At 36.5% G+C, this 25,977-nt stretch overlaps 3 protein-coding genes across 6 annotated transcripts in view; all 3 read right to left on the bottom strand.

Annotated features, from left to right (window-relative positions):
• Positions 1-19,027, bottom strand: part of LOC142232805 (pupal cuticle protein Edg-78E-like) — a 240,630-nt gene extending 221,603 nt beyond the window's left edge. The window contains exon 1 of the mRNA XM_075303489.1: positions 19,013-19,027. The gene's annotated coding sequence lies outside the window, so the exon portion shown is untranslated. The remainder of the gene's footprint in view (positions 1-19,012) is intronic.
• Positions 6,308-7,841, bottom strand: LOC142234095 (aminomethyltransferase, mitochondrial). The gene has a single exon (XM_075305176.1). The coding sequence runs from the start codon at positions 7,644-7,646 to the stop codon at positions 6,396-6,398; it is 1,251 nt and encodes a 416-aa protein (XP_075161291.1). The 5' UTR covers positions 7,647-7,841; the 3' UTR covers positions 6,308-6,395.
• On the bottom strand, positions 18,380-25,657 carry pzg (putzig). Of its 4 annotated transcripts, none has more exons than XM_075303476.1 (5): positions 25,546-25,657; positions 22,071-22,797; positions 19,490-22,003; positions 19,274-19,428; positions 18,380-18,818 (listed from the first exon to the last, which is right to left on the bottom strand). In XM_075303476.1, exons 2-4 carry the CDS (start codon positions 22,678-22,680, stop codon positions 19,379-19,381), a joined length of 3,174 nt encoding a protein of 1,057 aa, XP_075159591.1. In that variant the 5' UTR covers positions 22,681-22,797; positions 25,546-25,657; the 3' UTR covers positions 18,380-18,818; positions 19,274-19,378. The 4 variants fall into 4 exon arrangements, with proteins under 4 accessions (XP_075159591.1, XP_075159592.1, XP_075159593.1 ...); XM_075303477.1 differs by lacking the exon at positions 25,546-25,657 and adding an exon at positions 25,388-25,539; XM_075303478.1 differs by lacking the exon at positions 25,546-25,657 and adding an exon at positions 24,739-24,862.
• Positions 25,658-25,977: the final 320 nt, after the last annotated feature.

The raw sequence follows: 25,977 nt of genomic DNA on the forward strand, positions 1-25,977 counted from the left end.
CAGTCTTTCGTAGAAGTTTCTACGCAATCCATGGTGGAGGGTACATAAGATTCGGCCTGGCCGAACTTACGGCCGTATATACTATATATGATCTATATATGATCTCCAAAAACGTACAAAATTAGGATTCAATTGCTATTCACTTATTATAAAATCATTCTGGGGCAAAGGTCACCAACGAATTTGACTTAATATTGGCATAATTATGTCCGTTATTAATTACTTAATTTTTTGCACGTTTTATTTTCTTTTGTAGCAGATCTGACATGAATGAGTGTTCGAAATTTATTACTGACATTTTTATCGTAATCATCATTAGAATAAATATATTCTGATTTATATCTCCCTTAACACTCAAATGCTTGAAAACAAGTTGTAATGGCTTGTCTCCACTAACATTTCAAATCATGGATAATTGACCATAAAATTAATTTTGTGCAATTAAAGAGAGATATTAATCTCAATTGTCGTAGTGTTAATTGATTCTTTCAACAATAAAAGGCACACAAGGAAATGCCGCTACAGCTGATTTCACCCAGAGAAGGAATATGATCACCTCAAACAGGTTTCAAGAGCGAAATGTTATTTTTGGACGGGTAACATGTAACATGTTTTTCGCAACCATGTAATTTTCACGAAAATTGTGTATATGATTTCGACAACCATGTATATTTTTGACGAGAAAACAATATTTTTGAGATAAAAATGTTCCATGCTACCCGTTCAAAAATAACATTTAAAACATTTTTGAGGTGACGATATTCGTGTTCACACCCAAAGAAATTTTACAAATTCTCAAGGGACCTCACTCATTATATAACAATATTTTAAGCTCATTGAGAACATGACAACGGAGCCTAATATGCATCTTATGTTAGATATCAAATATTGCTAATCGTTTTGTCAAAATGGACCATCGGGAATATGAATAATTAGGTTAGGTTAGGTGTAGTGGCAGTCCGATATTTCAGGCTCACTTAGACTATTCAGTTCATTGCGATACTACAGTAGTAAACTTCTCTCTTATCACTGAGTGCTGTCCCATTCTATGTTAAGCTCAATTGCAAGGGACCTCCTTTTTATAGCCGAGTCCGAACGGCGTTCCACATTGCAGTGAAAAACTTTTTGGGGTTAAACCAACGACCCTGTGTATGAAAGGCGGTCTTGCTAACCCACGCACCACGGTGGCTCCCGAATGATTAGAAATATAATTAGAAATATTTAATTGTTTAAAATGGTAATAAGATGGTCGTTTAATACTCACGAAATTATTTACGTTCTTTTATATGGAATTTATTGTAGCTATAAAATGTTGACGATAATAGGTGTGATTTTAAATTAAACAGCTGATCATTTTCGCTTCTGGAGGAATCGTAACAAGTAGCCTAATTATATAAACCGTCATCGAATTGGCAGATTCTTTTCTTATTTTAATTGATTTAATTTTGTGTGCCTAACAACATTTCAACCAACAAATCCAACCAGTCTAAATTGTTTATATATACTGGTTATCATAATGGTATTTAATACTAATAATTTGTCCACAGGGGTAAATCCAATGATTTGCGAATATTTAAATTGGTTTACAGAATATTTTAGTAGATATAACCATAGGAAACGTTCAAATCATCCGCATTATTAAAAATTACCACACGACGAAAAAACTGTATATCTCCATTATTACTTTTTTTAAACTTTTTTTGCATCGAAAAGATTTTTTGATTATTTAATTAAGGACCAGAGAATAAAGGCGACTCATATTTGTGGACGGCAGTTTAATGGCAGTTTGCAGTTAATCCTTAAAAAAAAAACAAGTATATAAGGCCGTAAGTTGGGCCAGGCCGAATCTTATGTACCCTCCACCATGGATTGCGTAGAAACTTCTACGAAAGACTGTCATCCACAAATTTCAATTCACATGGTAGTTAAATATCATATACTACCAACACGTACCAAATTTCATCCAGATCGGATGAATTTTGCTTCTTCAAAAGGCACCGGAGGTCAAATCTGGGGATCGGTTTATATGGGAGCTATATATTATTATGGACTGATAGGAACCAATTCCTGCATGGTTGTTGGATACCCTATACTAACATCACGTACCAAATTTCAACCGAACGGGAAGAATTTTGCTCTTCCAAGGTGCTCCGGAGGTCAAATCTGGGGATCGGTTTATATGGGGCCTATATATAATTATGGCCATATATTAACATCACGTACCAAATTTCAACTGAATCAGATAAATTTTGGTCTTCCAAGAGGCTCCGGAGGTCTAATCTGGTGGTCGGTTTATATGGGGGCTATATATAATTATGGACCGATATGTACCAATTTTTGCATGGTTGTTAGAGACCATATACTAACACCATGCACCAAATTTCAGCCGGATCGGATGAAATTTGATTCTCTTAGAGGCTCCGCAAGCCAAATCGGGGGATCGGTTTATATATAATTATGGACCGATATGGACCAATTTTTGCATGGTTGTTAGAGACCATATACCAACTCCATGTACCGAATTTCATCCATATTGAATGAAATTTGCTTCTCTTAGAGGCTTCGCAAGCCAAATCGGGGGATCGATTTATATGGGGGCTATATATAATTATGGACCCATGAGGACCAATTTTTGCATGGTTGTTAGAGACCATATACTAACACCATGTACAAAATTTCAGCCGGATCGGATGAAATTTGCTTTTCTTAGAGGATCGGCAAGCCAAATTTGGGGGTCCGTTTATATGGGGGCTATACGTAAAAGTGGACCGATATGGCCCATTTGCAATACCATCCGACCTACATCAATAACAACTACTTGTGCCAAGTTTCAAGTCGATAGCTTGTTTCGTTCGGAAGTTAGCGTGATTTCAACAGGCGGACGGACGGACATGCTCAGATCGACTCAGAATTTCACCACGACCCAGAATATATATACTTTATGGGGTCTTAGAGCAATATTTCGATGTGTTGCAAACGGAATGACAAAGTTAATATACCACCATCCTATGGTGGAGGGTATAAAAATGATTTCCGCCCTATGACATGTCCATGTAAAATTATTTGCCTCTGAGCCAACTTTGCACCACTTCCGGATCAAAATAGAACATTTTCATTGCTTTTTTGGCGACGTTTCTTTTCTGAGCACATATAATTATGTTGAAACAAACAAACAACGTTTGCGACACCCAAACTTTTTTCCTTTGTGTGTACCCTGTGAAATAACATCAGACCGAACAAACACGAGGTGCCATGCGTGTTCTTTTCCATAGAACTAAAGGGTGATACGGTCAAAATTTGGTCAATATAAACTTGACGTATTTCTTTCAATTTTGCATTTAAAAAAACCTGAACACCCCTCATTTTGATGGTGTGTGTGTGTGTAGAATGTTGCTCCTATTTTGATTTTGGAATTCACTCTTCAGTTGTCAAAATGCCGTCCAATCAAGAAGAGCAGCGTATCAAAATTTTGCTCGCGCATCGCGAAAATCCGAGCTACTCGCACGCAAAGCTGGCAAAATCCCTAAAAGTTGCCAAATCAACCGTTACAAATGTAATTAAAGTGTTTGGGGAACGTTTGTCGACAGCCAGGAAGTCTGGATCGGGGGGAAATCGAAAACCGGAAGCCGCTGAGACGACAAAGAAAGTTGCCGGTAGTTTCAAGCGAAACCCTAACCTCTCTCTCCGAGATGCCGCAAATAAGCTGGGTGTACCGTCTACAACCGTGCATCGAGCCAAAAAACGAGCCGGACTATCGACTTACATGAAGGTAGTGACTCCAAATCGCGATGATAAACAAAATACGACGGCCAAAGCGCGATCCCGGAGGCTGTACACGACGATGCTGACGAAGTTTGACTGCGTGGTAATGGACGACGAAACCTACGTCAAAGCCGACTACAAACAGCTTCCGGGACAGGAGTTTTATACGGCAAAAGGAAGGGGAAAGGTAGCAGATATTTTCAAGCACATAAAACTGTAAAAGTTCGCAAAGAAATATCTGGATTGGCAAGCCATCTGTACCTTTGGCTTGAAAAGCATCATTTTCATAGCTTCCGGAACTTTCAACCAAGAAATTTACGTGAAAGAGTGTTTGAATAAACGTCTGCTGCCTTTCCTGAAGAAACACGGTTGTTCCGTACAGTTTTGGCCGGATTTGGCATCTTGCCATTACAGTAAAAAGGCCATGGAGTGGTACGCCGCCAACAACGTGCAAGTGGTTCCCAAGGACAAGAACCCTCCCAACCCGCCAGAGCTCCGCCCAATTGAGAAATACTGGGCTATTGTCAAGCGGAACCTAAAGAAGACCAGCAGTTCAAGGCAAACTGGCTTTCTGCGGCGAAGAAGGTGGACAAGGTGGCTGTACAAAATCTGATGGCAGGTGTCAAGCGTGAGGCCCGGCAATTCGGATTTGGAAAAGCGAAAGCCTAACTGAATATTTTTCCTGAATTTTATACTAATTGAACTTGAAAACGAAATTTAATTTGATTTTTTAAATAAACGATTTCACCGATTTACAAGCGTTTTCCCTTGACCAATTTTGACCGTATCACCCTTTAAGAAACGGAGCATCAGACGTTTGCACCTAAAGTTTTCTGTAAACGAAGTTTCTTTAAATGCGCTTTGTGTATGCATTACATACTGGTCTATAAATAGATCTGTATGGCTGTATGCATTTCTTGTGTGCTGGTGGCTATAGGCCGGTTCGGTTTTCGAGTTGAAAATCACTTTGTTTTCGCGATTACTTTTTCTGTGATGACATTCATTTTTGCGTTAAGGTGGGTATTAAGTTCATGTTTAGCCGCTAATTTTCACTAAAGTGAAAACTAAATCAGTAAAAAAAGTCGTAAAATTATACATTTTTGTTGCAGATTTCATTATAACTTGATGGGGAATATCCCAAAGCAAATTTTCACAATGTGTGTATTCATTAAAATGGATTATTAAAGAAAAGTAATTGTGAAAAAATGACGATTTTAGCGGCTAAACTCGAACTTAATACCCACCTTTATGGTGGAAAAGTGGGTACTATACCTTTACCCAAAATTTTAACATAATGCACCAGATGTTTTATAAATACATAATCACGTTCATTTTTACATAACAAATTACGTGCAAAACCGCGAAAATACAAATTTTAATTCTAAGGTGATTTACCCTTTACACGCAAAGAAAAAAAAACGTTTGGAAAACGTGTACCGAAAACGTTTTTCTTTTGTTAGAGTTTTTTGAATTTCTTCGAAAAGTATACTCTTTTATCACCAAAAAAATCGTTTGTTACAAAATGTTTATTTTTTTAATAAAAAAAGTTATTTTTGAACCAACAACACAGTCCATTTCGTTTATATTAAACACTGTTCTTTTCTGACTTTAGGTTTTTAATAAGACACATTTTACAGTTCGTAGTAAAAATTTAATATAGTAGAATGTAATGTTGAACATTTTTTCGGAATCTTTCGACCATATCTGGAATATATGTAAAAAAATAGAAAAAAAAACTACATAGCTTTGGATAGTGTGTTGGCTTATAAATTGCATGGTCCGCGGTTCAATTCTCCGTCCAGGCGAAAGGTAAAAAAAAATTTTATGATTTCATAAAATCGTATAATTTCTTCTACATTGTTTGTATTACAGAAAAAGGTGCGAATAACTAAAAAACTTCGTGGAAGTGAGAAAGATGTGAGAGAAAATGCAATTAGCCAGAAAAAATTTTTTTTGAGTTATGCTTTATGAAATTGTTTTTACATCCTGGAAAAGAATAAACGTTTATCACAAAAAGTATATACTTTTCTTCCAAATACATTTCCTTTCAACGAAAAGCAAATGAGAAACGAACTTTGTTTGTCTAAAATTTCGTTTGGGAGGAAAGAATTATTTTTTTGCGTGTACGAACAACACAAAAGGAAACACCGGACAACTAAAGTTTGGAACTGATTCTTTACAAAAATATCAAAATGAAATGTCAGAAAATTAATTTTTGCTCGTGGATTTGCAAAGAGAAAGGATAATCTATGTAATTTCAAGTCTATGGCTATTCCATACAGGCAATGAGAATACCCTCCATATTAGTTAAAATAACTGCTATGCAACTTAAAGGGTATTAATTTCCCCCTCATTGTTCCGGATCGATGAAATAATCCATCTCGAAATAAGAAAGTTGTAAGGTTGCCAAACTGCGCCAGGCGTCATGTCGTTAATCACAAAATCCCATCTCCATACGATCATCTCACCTGAGTGATTAAGATAAATGTTGAACCCCTACCCCTTCTAATAGTACCCCTCGGCTCTACTAAACGATACACTGGTATTGTTAAGGTGGTATTTTTGTTTTATTGTATTCAAATCTGTCACACTCAATTAGATATACTGTCATTAGAGGCTTCCTAATAAACGTTTCATTGTTTTGGCTTAACATAATAATTAGTCTTGACAAATGGCATTTTGGCCACTTCAGCGTCGTAAAATTTATCTCTGATCTTCAATTGCACAGCTGTACCGGGTTTCTTTAACTCTTCCTTAATATAGCCCATGGCTATGTTAATGCCAGCCGAAGGACTAGGACAACCGCTTGTAATGTGACCAACCTTTTGAGAATCCTTGTAGATATCAACTCCGGCACGAGCCGGTGGAGGTTTGGCAGAGGGACTCATGGTCAATCCAATTCGGCGGCGTTGTACACCGTCTTTTAGATGTTGATTAACAATTTTAGCACCTGGGAAATTTTCTTCTGCCCTACGACGCTTGGCCACCAACCAGGCAAGGCCAGCTTCTATGGGAGAGGTCTTATTGTCGATATCACTACCATACAAACAGAGACCAGCCTCAAGACGCAAGGAATCACGGGCACCCAAACCAGCCATTTTCACTTGTTGTTGGCTCTGCTGCAACAAGGCTTCAGTGACCTTTTCCACTTGGGGAGAGGGAACAGATATTTCAACACCATCCTCACCAGTATAGCCGCACCGAGTTACACGGCAATCTTTAACACCAGCCACCTCTGTTACCATAGTGTTCATGAAATACAATTTCGACAAATCTCCTTGGGCCACCTTGGATAAGGCGGCCACGGCAGTGGGCCCTTGTAAGGCAATTAAGGATTGGTCATCAGATCTCATGAATTTTATCGAAACATCTTTTCCCTTGCCTTTAAAGCTATTAACTGCGGCTTCCATAATACCCATATCTTGTTGTTTCATGGCAGCATTAGAAACCACATAGAGAATATTATCCTGCACTCGGGTGACAATCAAATCATCCAATATACATCCCTGATCATTCGTAAAGACGGTTAGGGATCCACTTCCATTTGGCGCACCCCGTATATCAGCCGTACATACAGATTCCATACATTCGATGGCATCTTTACCAAAAATATAGGTCTGCAACATGTGAGATACATCAAAGATGGAAGCGAATTTTCTTGTGTGCACGTGAGAAGCTGCAATACCTTGATCCGAATACTGGACGGGTAAAGAATAACCTCCAAAATTGACAATTTTTCCACCATGCTTAACATGGAAATCATAGAGGGCAGTACGTTCGCCTGGCGAACCTGCGGAGGCGAAGTATCTCGCCCCTCCACATGTTGATGGCAGCAGTACAGAAGGTTTGCTAAGATGTTGAACTAGAGCTATAGATCTTATCATTTTAATATTGAACGAAATTTCCTCCGATTTCCCTAAAAATATTGAAGTGTTCCTCTGAAACTATTTTTTATAACTGATGAAGAGAAGGTATTAATTCGGAGATGATGGTGTGGTTTTTAATGGTGATCTGGGTGGAAACATCCATAAAAAAGAGGCAAAAATAAAACAAACAGCTGTACTTGCACGGGAAGGGGCGACGAAGATTAGGTAGGATGACTGATAAGAAATGTCATGAACGACACTATGCGTTATCATCATCTCATTCGATGGTTTTATTGTGTTTTTATTTGTATTCACTATAGCAATATACTCACCATTAAAATCTTGATTATCTCGCCAAGTTCGATCGATTCTCCGCTTAAATTATGCTCAATGAGCTGGAGTAAATCGAGCTTAGTGGAGAGATTCTCTTACACACCTCAATTTACTCAGTGAACACAGTGATGCTCAAATGTGAACAAATATAAAAGAAACATAATAATTTTATATTCATCTCTATAGACAATTTCGTTGAAATTTTATCTCTATAGAATATTTCGTCGAAATTTTGTCTATAGAAAATTTAGTCGAAATTTTATCTCTATAGAAAATTTCGCCGAAATTTTATCTCTATAGAAAATTTCGCCGAAATTTTATCTCTATTGAAAATGTCATCGAAATATCCCTATAGAAAAAAAATTTCGTCGAAATTTTATCTCTATGGAAAATTTCGTGGAAATTTTATCTCTATAGAAAATTTCGTCGAAATTTTATCTCTATAGAAAATTTCGTCGAAATTTTATCTCTACAGAAAATTTCGTCGAAATTTTATCTCTATAGAAAATTTAGTCGAAATTTTATCTCTATAGAAAATTTCGTCGAAATTTTATCTCTATAGAAGATTTCGTCAAAATTTTATCTCTATAGAAAATTTCGTCGAAATTTTATCTCTATAGAAAATTTCGTCGAAATATTATCTCTATAGAAAATTTCGTCGAAATTTTATCTCTATAGAAAATTTCGTAGAAACTTTATCTGTATAGAAAATCTCATCGGAATTATATCCTTATAGCAAATTTCGTCGAAATTTTATCTTTATAGAAAATTTAGTCGAAATTTTATCTCTATAGAAAATTTCGCCGAAATTTTATCTCTATAGAAAATGTGATCGAAATATACCTAAAGAAAACTTTGTCGGAATTTTATCTCTATAGAAAATTTCATCAAAATTTTACATCTATAGAAATTTTTATCGAAATTTTATCTATATGGAAAATGTCATCGGAATTATATACTTATAGAAAATGTCATCTGAATTATATACTTATAGAAAATTTCGTCGAAATTTTATCTCTATAGAAAATTTCGTCGAATTTTATCTTTATAGAAAATTTCGTCGTAATTTTATTTCTATAGAAAATTTCGTTGAAATTTTATCTCTATAGAAAATTTCGTCGAAATTTTATCTCCATAGAAAATTTCGTCGAAATTTTATCTCTATAGAAAATTTCATCAAAATTTTACATCTATAGAAATTTTTATCGAAATTTTATCTATATGGAAAATGTCATCGGAATTATATACTTATAGAAAATGTCATCTGAATTATATACTTATAGAAAATTTCATCGAAATTTTATATCTATAGAAAATTTCGTCGAAATTTTATCTGTATAGGAAAATTAATCAAAATGTTATCGCAATAGAAAATAACATAAAAATTGTGTCTCCATAGAAAATTTAATCAAAAATTTCATCTCAATAGAAAATTTTAAAGGGTGATACGGTCAAAATTTGGTCAAGGGAAAACGCGTGTAAATCGGTGAAATCGTTTATTTAACAAATTAAATTAAATTTCTTTTTCATGTTCAATTAATATAAAATTCAGGAAAAATATTCAGTTAGGCTTTCGCTTTTCCAAATCCGAATTGCCGGGCCTCACGCTTGACACCTGCCATCAGATTTTGTACAGCCACCTTGTCCACCTTCTTCGCCGCAGAAAGCCAGTTTGCCTTGAACTGCTGCTCGTCCTTAGCAGTTTTTTTGGTCTTCTTTAGGTTCCGCTTGACAATAGCCCAGCATTTCTCAATTGGGCGGAGCTCTGGCGTGTTGGGAGGGTTCTTGTCCTTGGGAACCACCTGCACGTTGTTGGCGGCTTACCACTCCATGGCCTTTTTACCGTAATGGCAAGATGCCAAATCCGGCCAAAACAGTACGGAACAACCGTGTTTCTTCAGGAAAGGCAGCAGACGTTTATTCAAACACTCTTTTACGTAAATTTCTTGGTTGACAGTCCCGGAAGCTATGAAAATGCTGTTTTTCAAGCCACAGGTACAGATGGCTTGCCAAACCAGATATTTCTTTGCGAACTTTGACAGTTTTACACCCAGAAAAAAGTGACCCCTTCTTTAAGTTAAAATGAACTCATTGTGAAGAAAGTTGAACTTCGTATAGCGCCAAAGACATTTTTATTTGTTTGAACGATGTGATTTTCGTAGAAATTAGGAATAATGCATTCCATATATTAGTTAACATTTTCCTATATTTATATACCACTATACTACAGAATGAAAAAATTTAACTAATTTGAATTCATATATGGAATGATTTTATTGAAATTTTTTCATTCATTTCGACAAATCTTACACATTTGTGGTAAAACTTTTACTTCATAATTAGAACTGCTTACCTTCGTTTTTAAATACAATTTTATTTATTTCTATAAGCAATTTTATCTTCAATAAAAGACATGTTTTATTAATATATTGAATATATTTATTAAGAATCAACAGCATCGAATCTCTTTGAAATATTAGTTTATTATTCCACTATTTCCAATTTCCGTGTGATATTATCAACTGTAAAACGCACTTTTTCTTCTTCTTGTACTTTTCACTTTTAATAAGTTGCTGCCTAACGATTTTGTCCTCCTTTTACAATTTCAATACCTACAAATATAAAAAATCATAAAACATTTTTGTTGCAAAAGGTTAGCGTCACTGAATATTACCTGATAATTGAAGATTCCAAAATGAAGACAAATGAAAGGGTTGTTATTCTGCTGGTGTTTTCTTTCTTTATACACTATCACGAACATTGATAGATTTATTTAAAAAAACGAAAATTTTTCTCACTAATTTAAAATAACAAATATTTTATATATTTTATTTGTTATTTATTATATTATTTTACCATATTATTATTTAACAATCTCTCCGTATACCAAAACAACGCGATTCCAACTAAAAAAACAACCGACGCGCAAATATATCGATTACACCCACGCGCAAACACATCGATTACGATGACAGGTATCGATTAAAGGTAGACAATAGAAATTTAGGAAAATTTCCTATATTCTAACAAGTGTGTTTCCTTAAGTTTTGAAAGGATTGCATACTTCTTAGTACGAATGAACTAAAATATTTTTCCATGCCAAGTGTTGTTCGTATGTATGAAAAACTTTCTATTATAAAGGAAGTCGCAATTATCATTTTATAATAAATTTTACTAATTTTGAGGAAACTTGGTTTTAGTTCGGTTTTTGTTTATTTTTACGAATGCTTTGTTATCGGTGAATAAAATTTTCTTTTTCAGTAGTAAATTCTTATACCCAGCGAAGAAAATAGTATGAGTAAAATTTCATGCCTTATTCTAGTTAATGAACTATTCCTAACTGCTTACAGTTTAGGATTTTTTTACTGAAACGAGTAAATTTTATTATTTTTCACAAAAATTTACCTTAATGGAAATAAAATGGATAAACTATATTGATGAAAATTTTTTCCTTTAGTTTCGAAGGCACTTTTTTCTGGGTGTATGTGCTTGAAAATATCTGCTACCTTTCCCCTTCCTTTTGCCGTATAAAACTCCTGTCCCGGAAGCTGCTTGTAGTCGGCTTTGACGTAGGTTTCGTCGTCCATTACCACGCAGTCAAACTTCGTCAGCATCGTCGTGTACAGCCTCCGGGATCGAGCTTTGGCCGTCGTATGTTGTTTATCATCGGGATTTGGAGTCACTACCTTCTAGTAAGTCGATAGTCCGGCTCGTTTTTTGGCTCGATGCACGGTTGTAGACGATACACCCAGCTTATTTGCGGCATCTCGGAGAGAGAGGTTAGGGTTTCGCTTGAAACTACCGGCAACTCTCTTTGTCGTCTCAGCGGCTTCCGGTTTTCGATTTCCCCCCGATCCAGACTTCCTGGCTGTCTACAAACGTTCCCCAAACACTTTAATTACATTTGTAACGGTTGATTTGGCAACTTTTAGGGATTTTGCCAGCTTTGCGTGCGAGTAGCTCGGATTTTCGCGATGCGCGAGCAAAATTTTGATACGCTGCTCTTCTTGATTGGACGGCATTTTGACAACTGAAGAGTGAATTCCAAAATCAAAATAGGAGCAACATTCTACACACACACCTTCAAAATGAGGGGTGTTCAGGTTTTTTAAATGCAAAATTGAAAGAAATACGTCAAGTTTATATTGACCAAATTTTGACCGTATCACCCTTTATAAACATTTTATGTCCGATCAAAAATTTTCAGAAATATCCCTAAGTAATCATAACGTTACTATTCGGATACGGGTCTAACACGGTAAGATGGGCGATAGGGGACTGGAGCGTTTGCGGAATTCATTCAAACATTCAAAGTGTTTCGTTTATGTTAGTCTAATTGTTATTTATATCATTCACTGATTTCAAATTCTTCCATATGCAACCATCATGTTTCAAAGAGGAACAATTTATGGTAATGAATCGAAGAACAAGCCAGACAATATTTTGCACAGTGGTATAATTACCGTAAATTTAAAACGAAAACAACAATATAAATCTTTTTATATGAACGGAATTTAAAATACAAAAATTATAAAATTTTTTTCAAATATTAGGATGGCGATTGATTCTAATCATATGCCTAGAGGAGTAAGACACGCTGACGCAATACTTTGCATGACCACTGGAAGTCACGCGACACATGTATCTGGATGCCATTAGAACATTAGACTAATATTGGAGCCATTATGCCAGTGGTTTGCACTGGCATAATGATGATTGATTTCCAATATAGGGATATTAGTGTCGACAAAACATGTATGTAAAAGTATGAAATTTATTTTGAGTACAAAACTACTGGTTCATACGGACGGACAAACACCGGTAAGTTGACTTGGACTTTGATTGTAATGAACACTATGGTCTGATGCTGTTTCCTATGATATTCCATATAAATTTAAAATCCCGAATACTTGGTTGTGTAGTTTGTTTTTGTATGCCTCAAAAGTGGTTTGACAAAAATATGAAATGTTTGCTTTTTATTTCAATAGAATCGCCGCAACAAGGTTAAACATATAAAAATGTTTTCATAGTATGTATAAAGATATAATACGGGACATTTTCGATTTATTGAAGCACAATTTTATGCACCGAAAGCATTCTCTTCGTTTTACGAAACATTCTTCATTAACCCATAAATGCACAAGATATGTTTTTTTTTAGTGCGCATTAAACTAATTTTTTATTCACAAATAAACAATTTAAGTTTAATAGAGAGTGGAGAATAGATATATTTTTACATTACACCGTTTTTTTTTTGACTCGCAATTTTTATTTTCAATTTTCAATATTTGACTGCAGATTACTTAGACGTACTACAAACTTTCCGGAAAACCTATTTTTAAAAATAGCGTTACGATGTTTTAAATGCATCAAACTTGATTTCATAGAATTCGGTCTAAATTTTAAGACGTAAGATTTTTTTTCTTGTTGTATCTTAAATGATACAATGCTCATTTAAGGGTTAACATTCTATTGTCCCATTTTTTGCCAGTTGAGAATTTATACAGAAATTAAGACAAGAAAATTCACTGACAGAAAAAAGTCTGCTAAGAGCAGCAGTCGGTGTTTGTTGTTAGATTTTTGTACTTTGGCTCATTAAAATTGAGCCAACAAAATGTTTCATTGCCAAGTATAACGTCATAAAAAATACCAATAAATAAAAATTATAATTTTTGCTATAACCACATGAACTTTGATCAATAATTTTTTTCCAAAAAATATCCGAAACACTACACACAAAAATTAATGTTGGTCTTCAATCACGAAATTAATTGATCCAATTAATTTTTAATTGAAATGTCTTCAATCACAGAAATGATAGTATCAATCACGAAAGTCAATTAAAAAATTAATGATTTTTGTTTCAATCAAAAATTTTGTTAAACCAATTAAATTTTTAATTGATTTTTTTAACTCAATTATAATTTTAATTGGAAAATTTTTCGTGTTTTTTTTTTGCTGTGTACGAACATTTTCCATAGAAAATACGAAACTTTTTAAAAATTACACGAAATTCTTTCGTAAGAAGTACGAAACTTTTTCATAAAAAGATCGAAACAGCTTCGTAGAAAGTACGCAAATTATGTATTCATTAAAAGTACGAAGAATTTTCATAAAAGTTATGAAGAACAAATTTCAGTAAAAGAACGTGAACTGAAAATGCGCAACTGTGCCGTGCTACAAATACTTGAGTAGAGGTGTGCGCTTGACACGAAATACTCGAGACACGCGTGAATCACGTGAGTCGTGGACAAAACCCAATGCAAAATAAATATGCCGTTCGTGAGTGTGCGTGAGAAATAAAATCGGTTCGTGAATGTGCGTGTATAAAATTTCTGCAAAATCACGCTCACGAAAAAATCAGGATTTAATTCATACTCGTATGTTAACTGAAATTAATTTAGCTCTCGAACTATATTCTATTTTTGAATTTTGTTACCTCTGCTGATTTTCGTTTGGAAAAAGTCCTGAGACTCGTGAATTTTCGTGAATCGTGCGTAAGTACTGGTTTTCTCTTTCCTCCGGTGCTATGGGCGGTGGTCGGACTCCGAGAACAGGATTAACCTTGTAGCTTCTCACCGCTTCAGCTACAGTATCCTCATGAATCCTGTTCAGACCTGTCTGATATGCTGCCTATTTAATCTAGAGGCTCACTTTAGTAACGCTGGATCTCAGGGTCTAGAAGGTGAAGATCAACCCTTACATTCCTGGGTGGAGGTTGCCTATCCACAAGATGGTGATTTGGATGACAACTTCGATAGCAACCCAGGAGGCACTGCTTTGACAACATGTAATTGTGTCGACGCACCGGGATGATCTTGGTCTCCGCATAAAGATGATCCAGGGGTGTACGGCGGAGACATCCTGTTGCAATTCTAAGGGCAGCCTTCAGACAGGTCTGGATGTTATTCCACTGCGTGTCGCTTATCTGAGGTGTCCACACTAACCGGCCAATTACCTTATAGGTAGTCAACAAAGTTTCTTTGTCCGCACCCCAAGTACTGCCGGCGAGTGACTTGAGGACCTTGTTTCTACCGCGAAGCTTGTCACAATTGCAGTGGCATGGGCGGACGACTTAAAAAGGCTGTCGAATGTGACCCCGAGTATCTTGGGGTAGTTCACTGTCGGAGTTATTTCGCCATCGACTCGAACATTCAACTGCCTACGTACTTCCACCGTCCATGTAGGAACAGTGTGGCTGAGGATTTGGTGACAGATATACCCAAATTTCTTGCAGTGAAATAACTGCCACGATTGTACAGTCATCCGCATATGATACAATCTCGACGCCGTCAGGAGGGACAGGTAGAGATTAAACAGTGCCGGAGATATCACCCCACCTGGGGAACTCCCTGTTTAACTCTACTGGGTTTTGACTTCTTGTCCCTGAATTCCACGTACGACTGGCGTCCGCACAGATAATTCAGAATCCAACGCTTGGTTCCTGCTGGTAGGGACGTATTCTCGATGTCCTCGGATAGTGTGGCATGGTTGACCGTATCGAATGCCTTCGATAGGTCAAGCGCCTCGAGGACCGTCCTGTGACACGGCTTGGGCTGATTGAGTCCCATATTAATGTGTGCTGAAATGGCATGCAAGACTATCGTCGTACTATGAACCTTGCGGAATCCATGTTGATGGTGGGCAGCTGGAAAATTCTCCACAAGGCTGGGGAGGAGTAGTGCCCCAATTGTCTTGGCTACTGGCGAGAGAAGGGATATTGGTCTGTACGATTCACCCTTGCTCGAGTCTTTGTAGTGGAATCACTCTACCCATTTTTCAGACATCGTGTATAATGAGGGATTCTAAAGACAAATTGAGGAGTCTGGTCAAGTACTCAACTCCCAGTATTCCCAGATGCTTCAGTATTAGCATTGAAATTCCATCGGGGCCCAGGGCCTAGGATGGTTTCGCGCTGTTGATGACATTGGTAACTTCGGCTGTGGTAAATTGTGGTGTGTGGGGAGCCACTCGTATGAGACGAGTGGCTCTCCTTTTCGCTCTATCACTCTCGGGATGCTCGACAAACTGTCGGTTGAAGTATTTAGCGCATCTCTTCGGATCAGTCACGGTCACGTCGCCAAAGGTGACTGAAATCCCATCACCCTCGTAGCGGGGTTCGAGAGGCTCTCAGTGTTGACCACAATTTACCTGTTCCTGTGCCTATGTTACATTGCTTCAGCTGCTCTAACCATGTGTTCCGCTTGTGCTCGTCGACTATCTTGGTAATCTCTAGATTCAGTTCCCTGATTCTAGGGTCAGCAGGGTTAGCACGACGGCGTTCATAACGCTCGTCTGCGAGTCCCCCATTTCAGCTGGGAAATTAGGCCACACTTGGGCAATTCGACCAGCGGGTATAAAGCGAGCGGCTGCTGCGTTGATGATGTTCAGAAACACCCTCTGGGCAACATGAACATGAGAGGGGGACGGGAGCTCACTGAAGCGGCGATCTGTATATTCTCTGAAGCCTTCCCAGTTGGCTTTCTTTTGGTTTATAAACGCCCGGCGTACAAGGTTATGAAATCGAAGGGTCGGTTAATGGTGAGAATTCGTTCACAGTGCAAAATGTGGAGTTAGTCTGATGACCAACTGCTGCTATCACTGGCACGTAGTCAGTATGACTATACTCCAGTAGCGATGTTAAGCCGGAACAGTTTCGGAAGTGCACCCATTCCAAGCACCGGTTACACCTCACCTCACCGAACGATGGTGAATTTGGTTTAGGCAGACCGAACAGCACCATGGTCCGGGATTTTCCTCTATCCCGGCTCGGACCAAAAGCAAACGGCGAAGGTTCCCCGGAATGCACCTTCTCCAACCCAAAAAAAACGGACGAAACAACACCGCTGGCTGGTGAATAAAATCCATCGGGTCAATCCGGTGCAAAGAACCCGCCGTCGTGGGATTGAGGCATGAATGTGGACTAGATTGGTGTACAAAAAGGATTCTCACCTCGGATTCTCCAAAATGCTACAACAACAATAATAAAACAAATGTTCATTTGAAGTTTATTTTCATTTTATACATTTATTTGTAGGTCAATTTCTTTACCATTGTTGAATATTAGTTTTTCTTACACTTTTGCCTCATTTCCTTTCTTTCATTTATGTATCTTTCTTATGTTTTGTTGTATTTTTTTATTGTGTCGAAGGGTCTTGTGTATCTGTGATTTTTCTTAATTGTAGTAAAAACAAGGTTTGTTTTAATAAAAAAAAATAACTAAGTTTAATATATTATATATATTAGATATTAGTTAATACAAATGAAATTTCTCTGATAAACTCACTATTTAAAAGGGATAATTAAAACAAAGCAGAAATGTATAAGACCAAAAAAATTAAATATATATTTTGTATTTTAAAGAAGGCTTCACCTGTTATTATACACATTTGTTTATTAATTATTAATCGATATTTTTAAATCTATCATTATTTATTCATTTCTTTTAAGTTCTTTATCAAGAATAGCCAAAAACGGATAAGGGCGGGAGTGGCGTTTTGATTTTCCTGAAATCGAAAAGCATTCCAAGGTTTGGCATTTTACTATTTATACTCCGAATCGTTCCTTTTTCTGTTTTTGTGTGTGTCAATAGTAATAAATTGGTTATTATTATAGACGTATTTTTGTTTTATTTTCCATCATAATTATTTATTATAACTAATTTTCGAAATAATAATATATAATGAATAAGAAACAAATGTATATTTTTTTCTTTTTATGTATTTACCAAGTTTTATTTTAAAATTACACTTGTTTCTACTAAATTTATAATTTTTCTTATGTGTGTGTGTGTGATTGTGTTTACTTTATTCCTTTCAAAAGAGAGGGCCTACATATATTTTTCATATTTTTTAGCCTATGTAATTAAAGACGATAACTGTTAATTATACTCATATATCTGTATATATATTTGAATATATTATATCTTCTGATGTATTCCCATCTTTACAAACTATTCATTTTGTAGAGAAAGGAAGGGGAGGGGGGGCTTCAAATATATGGTAGGAAGGAATATGTGAATAGCAGACATAACATATCCTTCCTCAATGCAAAGTATATATATATATGTATATATATATATATATATATATATATATATATATATATATATATATATATATATATATATATATATATATATATATATATATATATATATATATATATATATATATATATATATATATATATATATATATATATATATATATATATATATATATATATATATATATATATATATATATATATATATATATATATATATATATATATATATATATATATATATATATATATATATATTTTTTTTTTTTTTTTTTTTGAGTCAGCAATGTATACACTAGTGTGCTTTAATGTGATTTAAATGTTTCTCTTTTTGAATGGATTCTTATGACTGTGCTTGGCGTGTCGTAATATTTTGTTTGTATTTTGCTTTATTGTGTTTCATCATTTGCAATGTTCATGGTATGATGTGGGTAGGATTTTTGTAAACTTTTCTTATAATGTTTAAATTTTGTCTGATTTTTTTTTCTTTTTGCTAAAAACTAATGCATACTTTTAGACATTAGATTAAAAATAATAAAAAAAAAAATTATTTTAAAAATATTTAAGATATTTTTATGCATATTATACAACTTAAATGACTACGAAAAACCTAAATCAATAGATAGATTATATATTAAAGTTATCGTAGGCGCTATGATTTTGTGGGACATTTTTTTTTTATTTTATCCGGATTAAAAGGGCTCGGTCCCAAAAAACTTCATTTTTAAGCGTTACATAGTATTTCGATTTGGGTTCAAAAAACATGCCGATTTAACGGTCTCAAATTCCATCAAATATTTGAAAAGTGTTCTGAAAAAAAAAACAAGAAATATAATAGATACAAAATAAATAAGAGAAAAAATAAAATAAATAAAACTGAAATAGTAAATATAATAGCTAATGGTCCTAGAACTATTTTTATGCGATTTGGAGGAAACTTCGTGATAAAGTAATGTCCTTTAACATATAAAGTGATAAATGTTTGGTGCGTTATCGACTTGCTGAAATTAAACTGTGGTACGGAACCGGGATCCAGAATATTTTCCTCTTCCAGCTTGTAACAACAGCAAATGCAAAGCAACACGCAAAGTGTAAATGTAGGTACTTAAACGTAAAACAATCGGCGAGACGTAACACGAAATTTCCCCTTCTGGTTAACCCAAGCTTGTTTACTAACTGTCCTAAGTATATAAACACATTCAGGTTAACGAAATTTTAAATTATAGTGCAATATAATTTGTTGATGCTGTGATGTTATTATTTACCTGAATTACCATTATTTGTTATTTTCCACCTTTGCATCGCCTTGGGAATTATAAACACTATACGATATAAATTTAATGCTACGCTGAGTCGTAGAGCATCCACCCCTAATCGGTGCCAATTGCTATTTTATCTGCGTTACCCGCCGCTTCAGAACCTACAATATGAGTAAAATCCTCATTATTAAATGCAATAAAAGTCATCGCAAGATGACTTACCTTCTGTTGCATCTTTTTCCATACCACTTTCGCTACCGGCACTCGCCGCCTCCAACACTTGCTGTTGTACTTGCACAATGGGCTGGCCATCTTCTGTGTACGAAACAGAAACTGGAATACGAGTACCGTCTTCACCAATTACATGTGCGCCGCCTTCACCATCCTGCGATTGTTGTATAACCAATTGACCCTCTGCATTGAGAAGGGAGGCATCGATTAGTTGGGTTTCATTGTTTTCACCCTGTACCAAAACCATTTGGCCGTTGCCATCGGTCATCATTTGTAATGTGTCGCCGTCTAGGCCTTCGCCCGATTGAAGGACTCCAACAGATTGCAATAATTGTTGAATTTGTTCAGGATCTTGCACCAGAATTTGGTTTCCATCAGCATCAGTAATGATGTGGTTATCTAACTGCAGCAATTGTCCACTTTCATTCAATATGAACTTTATTTGTCCACCATCCACTTGGGCTTGCATTGAAGCTTCATCCAATTCCATGGCAACATGCTGTTCTCCACCTGCTTCAGAGCTTGCAGCTGCAGCTTCGGCTGCCGCCAATTGTTGCTCGTGTGTTTGATTTTCGCCATCTTCCACAGGCGATTCGCCGGCTGCTTGTTGGTCTGGATGTTGATCTGCTGCAGCTCCTTCAGTAGCTTCTTGTGAAGTTTCCGAATGTGTCACTGCTGACGTTGCCTCTGCACTTGCTTGTTCCCCAGTCTCAGGGTGATCGCTTGAGCTACTTGCAGAACCACCAGCTTCTGCTGCTTCTGCCTCAGAGGATTTCATTTCTTCGTCCATGGCAGGCTTGGTACTTTCTTCACCTTTCGATTCTTTCGGTGTAGAATCTTCATTTGAAGATAACAAAGCTCCAGCTGTGTCCGGGGATGCTGAAGCTGCTGGTGGATTTGATGGCACTTCTTCATTGTCATCATCTAAACTGGGCATGCTAACGGGTCCAGACGATGCTGGTTTTGAAGATCCATTGTCATCCTTCATATCGCCACTCGAAGCACTTGGAGGTGTTGCATTACTGGCAGCGGAGTGTGTTGATTCGTCTGGTTGATCCAGCATTGGCATATCTATGCTTACCGAAACGGGAGCTGTTGTAGTAGTGGGTGTATTTTTCATCTGATCGTCTACACTGGTAGTGACTGCTGTATTTTCTTGACCTGGCAAGGTGATGTTAAATGTTATACCACCTCCTGTACCCGCTTGTGATGTTATAACGACTTGGTCACTATTACCAGAGGCAGATGTAGTTGTGGTAACGGCATTGCCATTATCACCCTTGTCCGAGTGCATCTTTTCAAAAATGCTTTCAATATCAGCCTCGGATATGGTGGCCCCTGCTCCTGATGCACCAATCGTATTGGCCTGTTGCTGCTGATGATGATGGACATTCAAATCTTGGCTATGGTGAGACATTTCATTTGCTTCTTGTTGAGCAGCTTCACTAAGCAATGCAGCAGCGTTGAGGGTAGACAAATTGTTGCCTGCACTCGAAGATTTTTTATGAACACTAGAATCTCCTCGCCTATGGGTTTCCATGTGTTGGTTGTAGTAGTTCTCCTGTATGAAAGTCAAAGAACATATATGACAAGAAAAGAACCGTATGTTATTTGCCGCACTAGCGGCTACGTCGCTAGAAGCGGTGGTTACAGGCGTTGTGCTGTCGCTCAAAGCTTCATCAATAGTTTCTTGCAGAAGCTTCTGGGTTGTCAATAAGTTCTGCGATTGAGTTGGCTGTTGCTTAATGGTTATCATTTGTTGCTGCTGCTGTTGGACTTGCACCTGCTGTGTCTGTTGGTGGTGATGTTCCTCGAAATGTTTAACCAGCATTTCCCTTTTGGGGAAGGACATGGAGCATGTACCACATTTAAAAACATTACCCTGATGCTGCTTGGCATGGGTTGTAGCAGCTTCACGGGTCTCAAATCGCTGAGCACACAAACGACATTTGAATGGCTTGGACTTAATGCCGGCCATGTGTTTGCGCATGTGCTCGTCAAACAACACTTTGTCCGTGGATTTGAATTGACAGTGATTGCAAGTGTACAGGGCCGTGGTATTACCAGCCGAGGATTGGGCCGATGTTATAGAATCTGCAGCTGGGGCCGCGGCAACTTGTGACACAGGTAGAGTTGTTGTACTCGTGACCACCACACTTGTACTGTGATTTATCTCCATGTGTTTACGCAAAGCCTGTTCACTGACGAAATTTATATGACATACAGCACACGTATTGTCCATGGGCGTATTGTGTTCACGCACCATGTGCTGCTTCATGGCACCAAAATTGGGGAAGATCTTTTTGCAGTTCTTGCATTGAAAATTCTGATGCTTGCATGTTTCGTAATGAGTGTTGAACAGGCGCATATCAGATGTCTTGTACTCACATGAAAGACACTTGTAGATTTTTGTGGTCTTACGTTGAAGCGTTTGAGTACCAGCAGACTGGTGTTGTATTGATGTTGGTGATGGTGTGGATATTTTCATTTGTTGCACAGCGCTTACTGCAACAATAGAAAAAGAGTCATTAGAAAAAATACCCAAAGCTACACTAAAGGCTTCATGTCTTACCTGCTGCTCCACTATTAAGTTTCTGTAGTTTATTTGGAGGTGTATGCTGGGCTGATATATTGTTTGTAGTGGCACTTGCCGTTGATGAACTACCTGCAACAGTTGTATTTACAGATCCACCGCCGCCGCCTCCACTATCATCGTTCAATCCATACTTTTTGTGCAACAAATTCATCAGATTTGTTTTTACACGTTCCACATCGTTCTCCAAACGATCCAAATAATTGATCAAATTGGTGCATCGTGAACAGACCACATCTTCGACACTAACTATAACCATAAATGCGTCGCCAACCAATTGGCCAATTTTATTGGGAAATTTTGTCGTCGTATGCGTTGTTTGCATTTCGGTTAAAGGATTTTGGGCCTGATTAGCGCCCAGTGTATCATCACATACATAGCATCGGTTGCTGGTAGTGCCAATTTGCTGTTGCTGCTGTATATTATTGGTTAGACCAGATGATACAACGGTCGTGACACCGGCTGCTCCGCCAGAGCCGACCATTTTTTGTTTCAAAATGCGTGGTTGATTTGGTCCAGTGACCGTAACTGCTCCGCTCGAAAGCAAGTTATGTATTTTTCGCACTGCACTGTTCATTTGATTATTCATGGCGCAGTGACGTAGTGGATATCCAAAGAAAATGGGTTACTTCTTCCTTATTTGTCTTTTTCTTGCTACCAGTTTCCTTCGTTTTTACGACATCCAATTGAATATAGTATAACAACGCTGAAATGAGATAAAACTATAAATGAAAGGAAGAGTGTTGTGTAAAGATTCAAGTTAAAAGAAATGGAGCTCTAAAACCCGCCATTTATTAAATGGTTTGTTTTTATTCTTTATGGTCATAGCTATTTTATACGAAGCGTAGTGATTTTGTTAAAACCACAAATGTGTTAGACGATATACCATCAAATTTAGGCGTCAGCTAAAACCAACAATATTTTTTATATAAATTGAAAATACTGCGAATTTAAGACCAGCGAGGTCAGACAAAAATATGAAAGGTGTGTTTGCATCACACAAAGCAATGAAATTAGGATCCGATATTCTTGGGGTTTTGGCAAAATATAAGAATTCTCTCGAAACTCTACGTCGTGGCCACGAAATGATGCGCATAGTTTTCACCGACAATTTATTGAGCATTCTTAGAGTGATACTTAAACAAGGGGAGCCGTTATTGGTCAAAATCCCCCAAAAGCCTCAAAAATTTTGATTTTGAAAAACACTTAATTCGTCACACTAAACCGTAGGCTATTTACTTTTTGATGTTGATGTGTTTGGCCGATGTGTGGGACCTTGGACTCTAGGATCTACTGCAGTAGGGGGCTATTAAAGTCAAACATAGATTCGACTATGGGTGAACCGTACAAAGCGATCTAATGGTACGTTCACTCTGGACAAATATTTGACAGAGATCAAAGGATAATTCGTCGCCACAGCCATACCATCAAAATTTCAAGTTTCGACTTTCACATTGGTCAAATATTTGCCCAGTGTGAATATACCCTAAGCTTGTGTCTGCATTCGTAGGTAACTTATCCATTTTGAAATTTCTAAATAAAATCAAACCCAACAGTTTAGGCATCTTCTTATCCATGATTGGTAGCAACATGGTTGACATTTGGCCACATTTTATAAACCGGGCTATCACCTACGCTACTCTGAAGACATTCCATCCTAATCGCAGAGTTTCTCGATTTCAAATGTGTAATACATTTTTGACGTATTAACAAATTTAATGATAACCATACCCGGACAACTCCTAGGGCTACTACTAAGGGTAATAAGATGAGTAGGAACATGTACCCAACTTAGTACATACCATCGACCTGATACCAAAAGATACCTTTCCATCTTCAAAACCCTACAACCACTTCCTGATATTTTATTCTCGTCTCACATGATGGTGTATATACGCAACTCCAAGAAGCTATGTGAACTACAAATTTTCAATAATTGTTCTTAATTCATACCACCAGAAATCCACTTGCTTTCAAAAATTTGTTTCAAGTTGAAAGAATTTTGATTTGGTACACGTTAAACAAAAACCATGATTATGTATTGTCAATCGATTATATTTTTTATCATACTTCTTAAAACACTCCTTATGTAGTTTTCTCTGGATCAGTTTTAATTTATACATTCGAATAATGATGAAATAGTTTCATAATTCCACGAAATATAGCGCTTCTTACAACACCCCTAATATGCACACTAAATTGTTTTGTTTACAAAAAGTTGAGTGGCCCAGGATTAATTTGAAAGGCATCGTAGTCGTATTGGCAACCCTTATTTTTGAACAGCTTGTCAAGCATGTATTATGTTGTGTATGGATATTGCGTGTGCAAGAGTGAGTGCATATGTATGCTTCATGTTAATATAAAAAAAGAGACCGGGTGTTCTTTTTCGTTCTTCTTCGTCTCTTCGTTAAATTCAATGGATTCGTTAAATTTAAGTAATGACAATTGGTTGTTAAGCATGCCACTGTATGTGTTTCCATGAGCTTCATATGGATTTAATTTTTTTTTTTAATTTTGCAAAAACAGAGAAACACAATGGACTATCATAGAAACGAACTACACAGCAAATTTCTGGGATAACACCGTAAAAGAACATTGAATTGAGCGGAGATGCTTTAATTTATTGCGGAGTAATTAATATACAAACCTACATGCAACATGGAAGAGTAATTAGATTTGCCACTGTGCACTAAACTCGATTATTTTTTACACTAGATATGCATTTGTTCAGTTTTTGAACTAGAACATATTTGATATACGTTTCAATAAAAAAATTAGGAGAACACTTTATGAAAACTTTGTACTGCAGACCTTTTTCTTCTCGTCGTAAAGTATATTCTTGACTATAACTCCCTCGCAGGGGTTTGCATATTGCCGAGAAAAATGCAAGTACTGTTCTTACACACACATATAAACATTGTAGTCTGATATATGCGAAGAATGCAATCATGAAAAATAATTTTCAGACGTTCAGCAATGTTGGTCTCATAGCTCGCTTATGCCGCGCCAAAATATAATTGAAATTTAATACACTTTTACATATTCCATAATCATTTTGACACACAAACAATGTAAACAATATATTTCACAACAGAATTCTGTATCTTCACCACTCGGTAGAAACACTGGTTTCTGTTTCCAAATTACCACTTAATGCCGTGACGGCGTTCTTGTTTTTCTTATATTTTTTTGTTTTATTTTTTCCCCGATTGTTTTCCGACGAGGTACAGTGCTAGACCAACTTAACGAAACGTCAGTCACTGTAAAACTCTGATTTGCATGAAAAATAAATTTACCTCCAAATTGTCAATTTACTGAAAATCTATTATAACATGTAAAATCAACTGAATTTTACTTGTAACTATATTCATTGGGAATCATTTCAACTTCCACGTTTTGTATTCTTTGTTTTGGGTTTTTGCAACTTATAAATTCTTCCTCTCTAGCCACCTACCACGATTCACAGATTCACAGCGTTTACCCAGCGAAAAATATGTTGAGCACACACTAATCAGTCAGCCCGCTAACTGTACGAATGCCAAATTTTGTCGTGAAAAATATTGTCGCCATTTTGATAAATTCAACGAAAGTCATATTCCCTTTGTCTCTTTCTGGCATTGTCACGATTAGCACACAGCACCTAAGAAGAAGAGAGATAGAATGTACGTATAATGCAAGTAAAACGGTTGGATTTTCTAGTGTGTTTTGAATTTATGCCGGTCGGGTTTAGAGATGCCATGACTAAAGAAAAAATGTCTGTATTGTGGCAATTTATGCGCTTTACAGTTTATCATTTATTCAGGACGGAATGTCGGTGTTTGTAAAGAATCTTACAGTGTGTCGGATCGATACGACTTGTCGGCGATGACTAAATAATTGGTAAATG

The sequence above is a fragment of the Haematobia irritans genome, chromosome 4 (genome assembly GCF_050003625.1).
Source record: "Haematobia irritans isolate KBUSLIRL chromosome 4, ASM5000362v1, whole genome shotgun sequence".
Lineage (NCBI taxonomy): Eukaryota > Metazoa > Arthropoda > Insecta > Diptera > Muscidae > Haematobia > Haematobia irritans.

Bases quoted from the DNA above. Each gene is read 5' to 3' on its own strand.
- LOC142234095 (XM_075305176.1), bottom strand. From the start codon at position 7,646: ATGATAAGATCTATAGCTCTAGTTCAACATCTTAGCAAACCTTCTGTA.
- pzg (XM_075303476.1), bottom strand. From the start codon at position 22,680: ATGAATAATCAAATGAACAGTGCAGTGCGAAAAATACATAACTTGCTT. The intron at 22,004-22,070 runs GTAAGACATGAA...CTATTGTTGCAG, and splicing joins ACTTAATAGTGGAGCAGCAG to TAAGCGCTGTGCAACAAATG. The intron at 19,429-19,489 runs GTAAGTCATCTT...CTCATATTGTAG, and splicing joins GGAAAAAGATGCAACAGAAG to GTTCTGAAGCGGCGGGTAAC.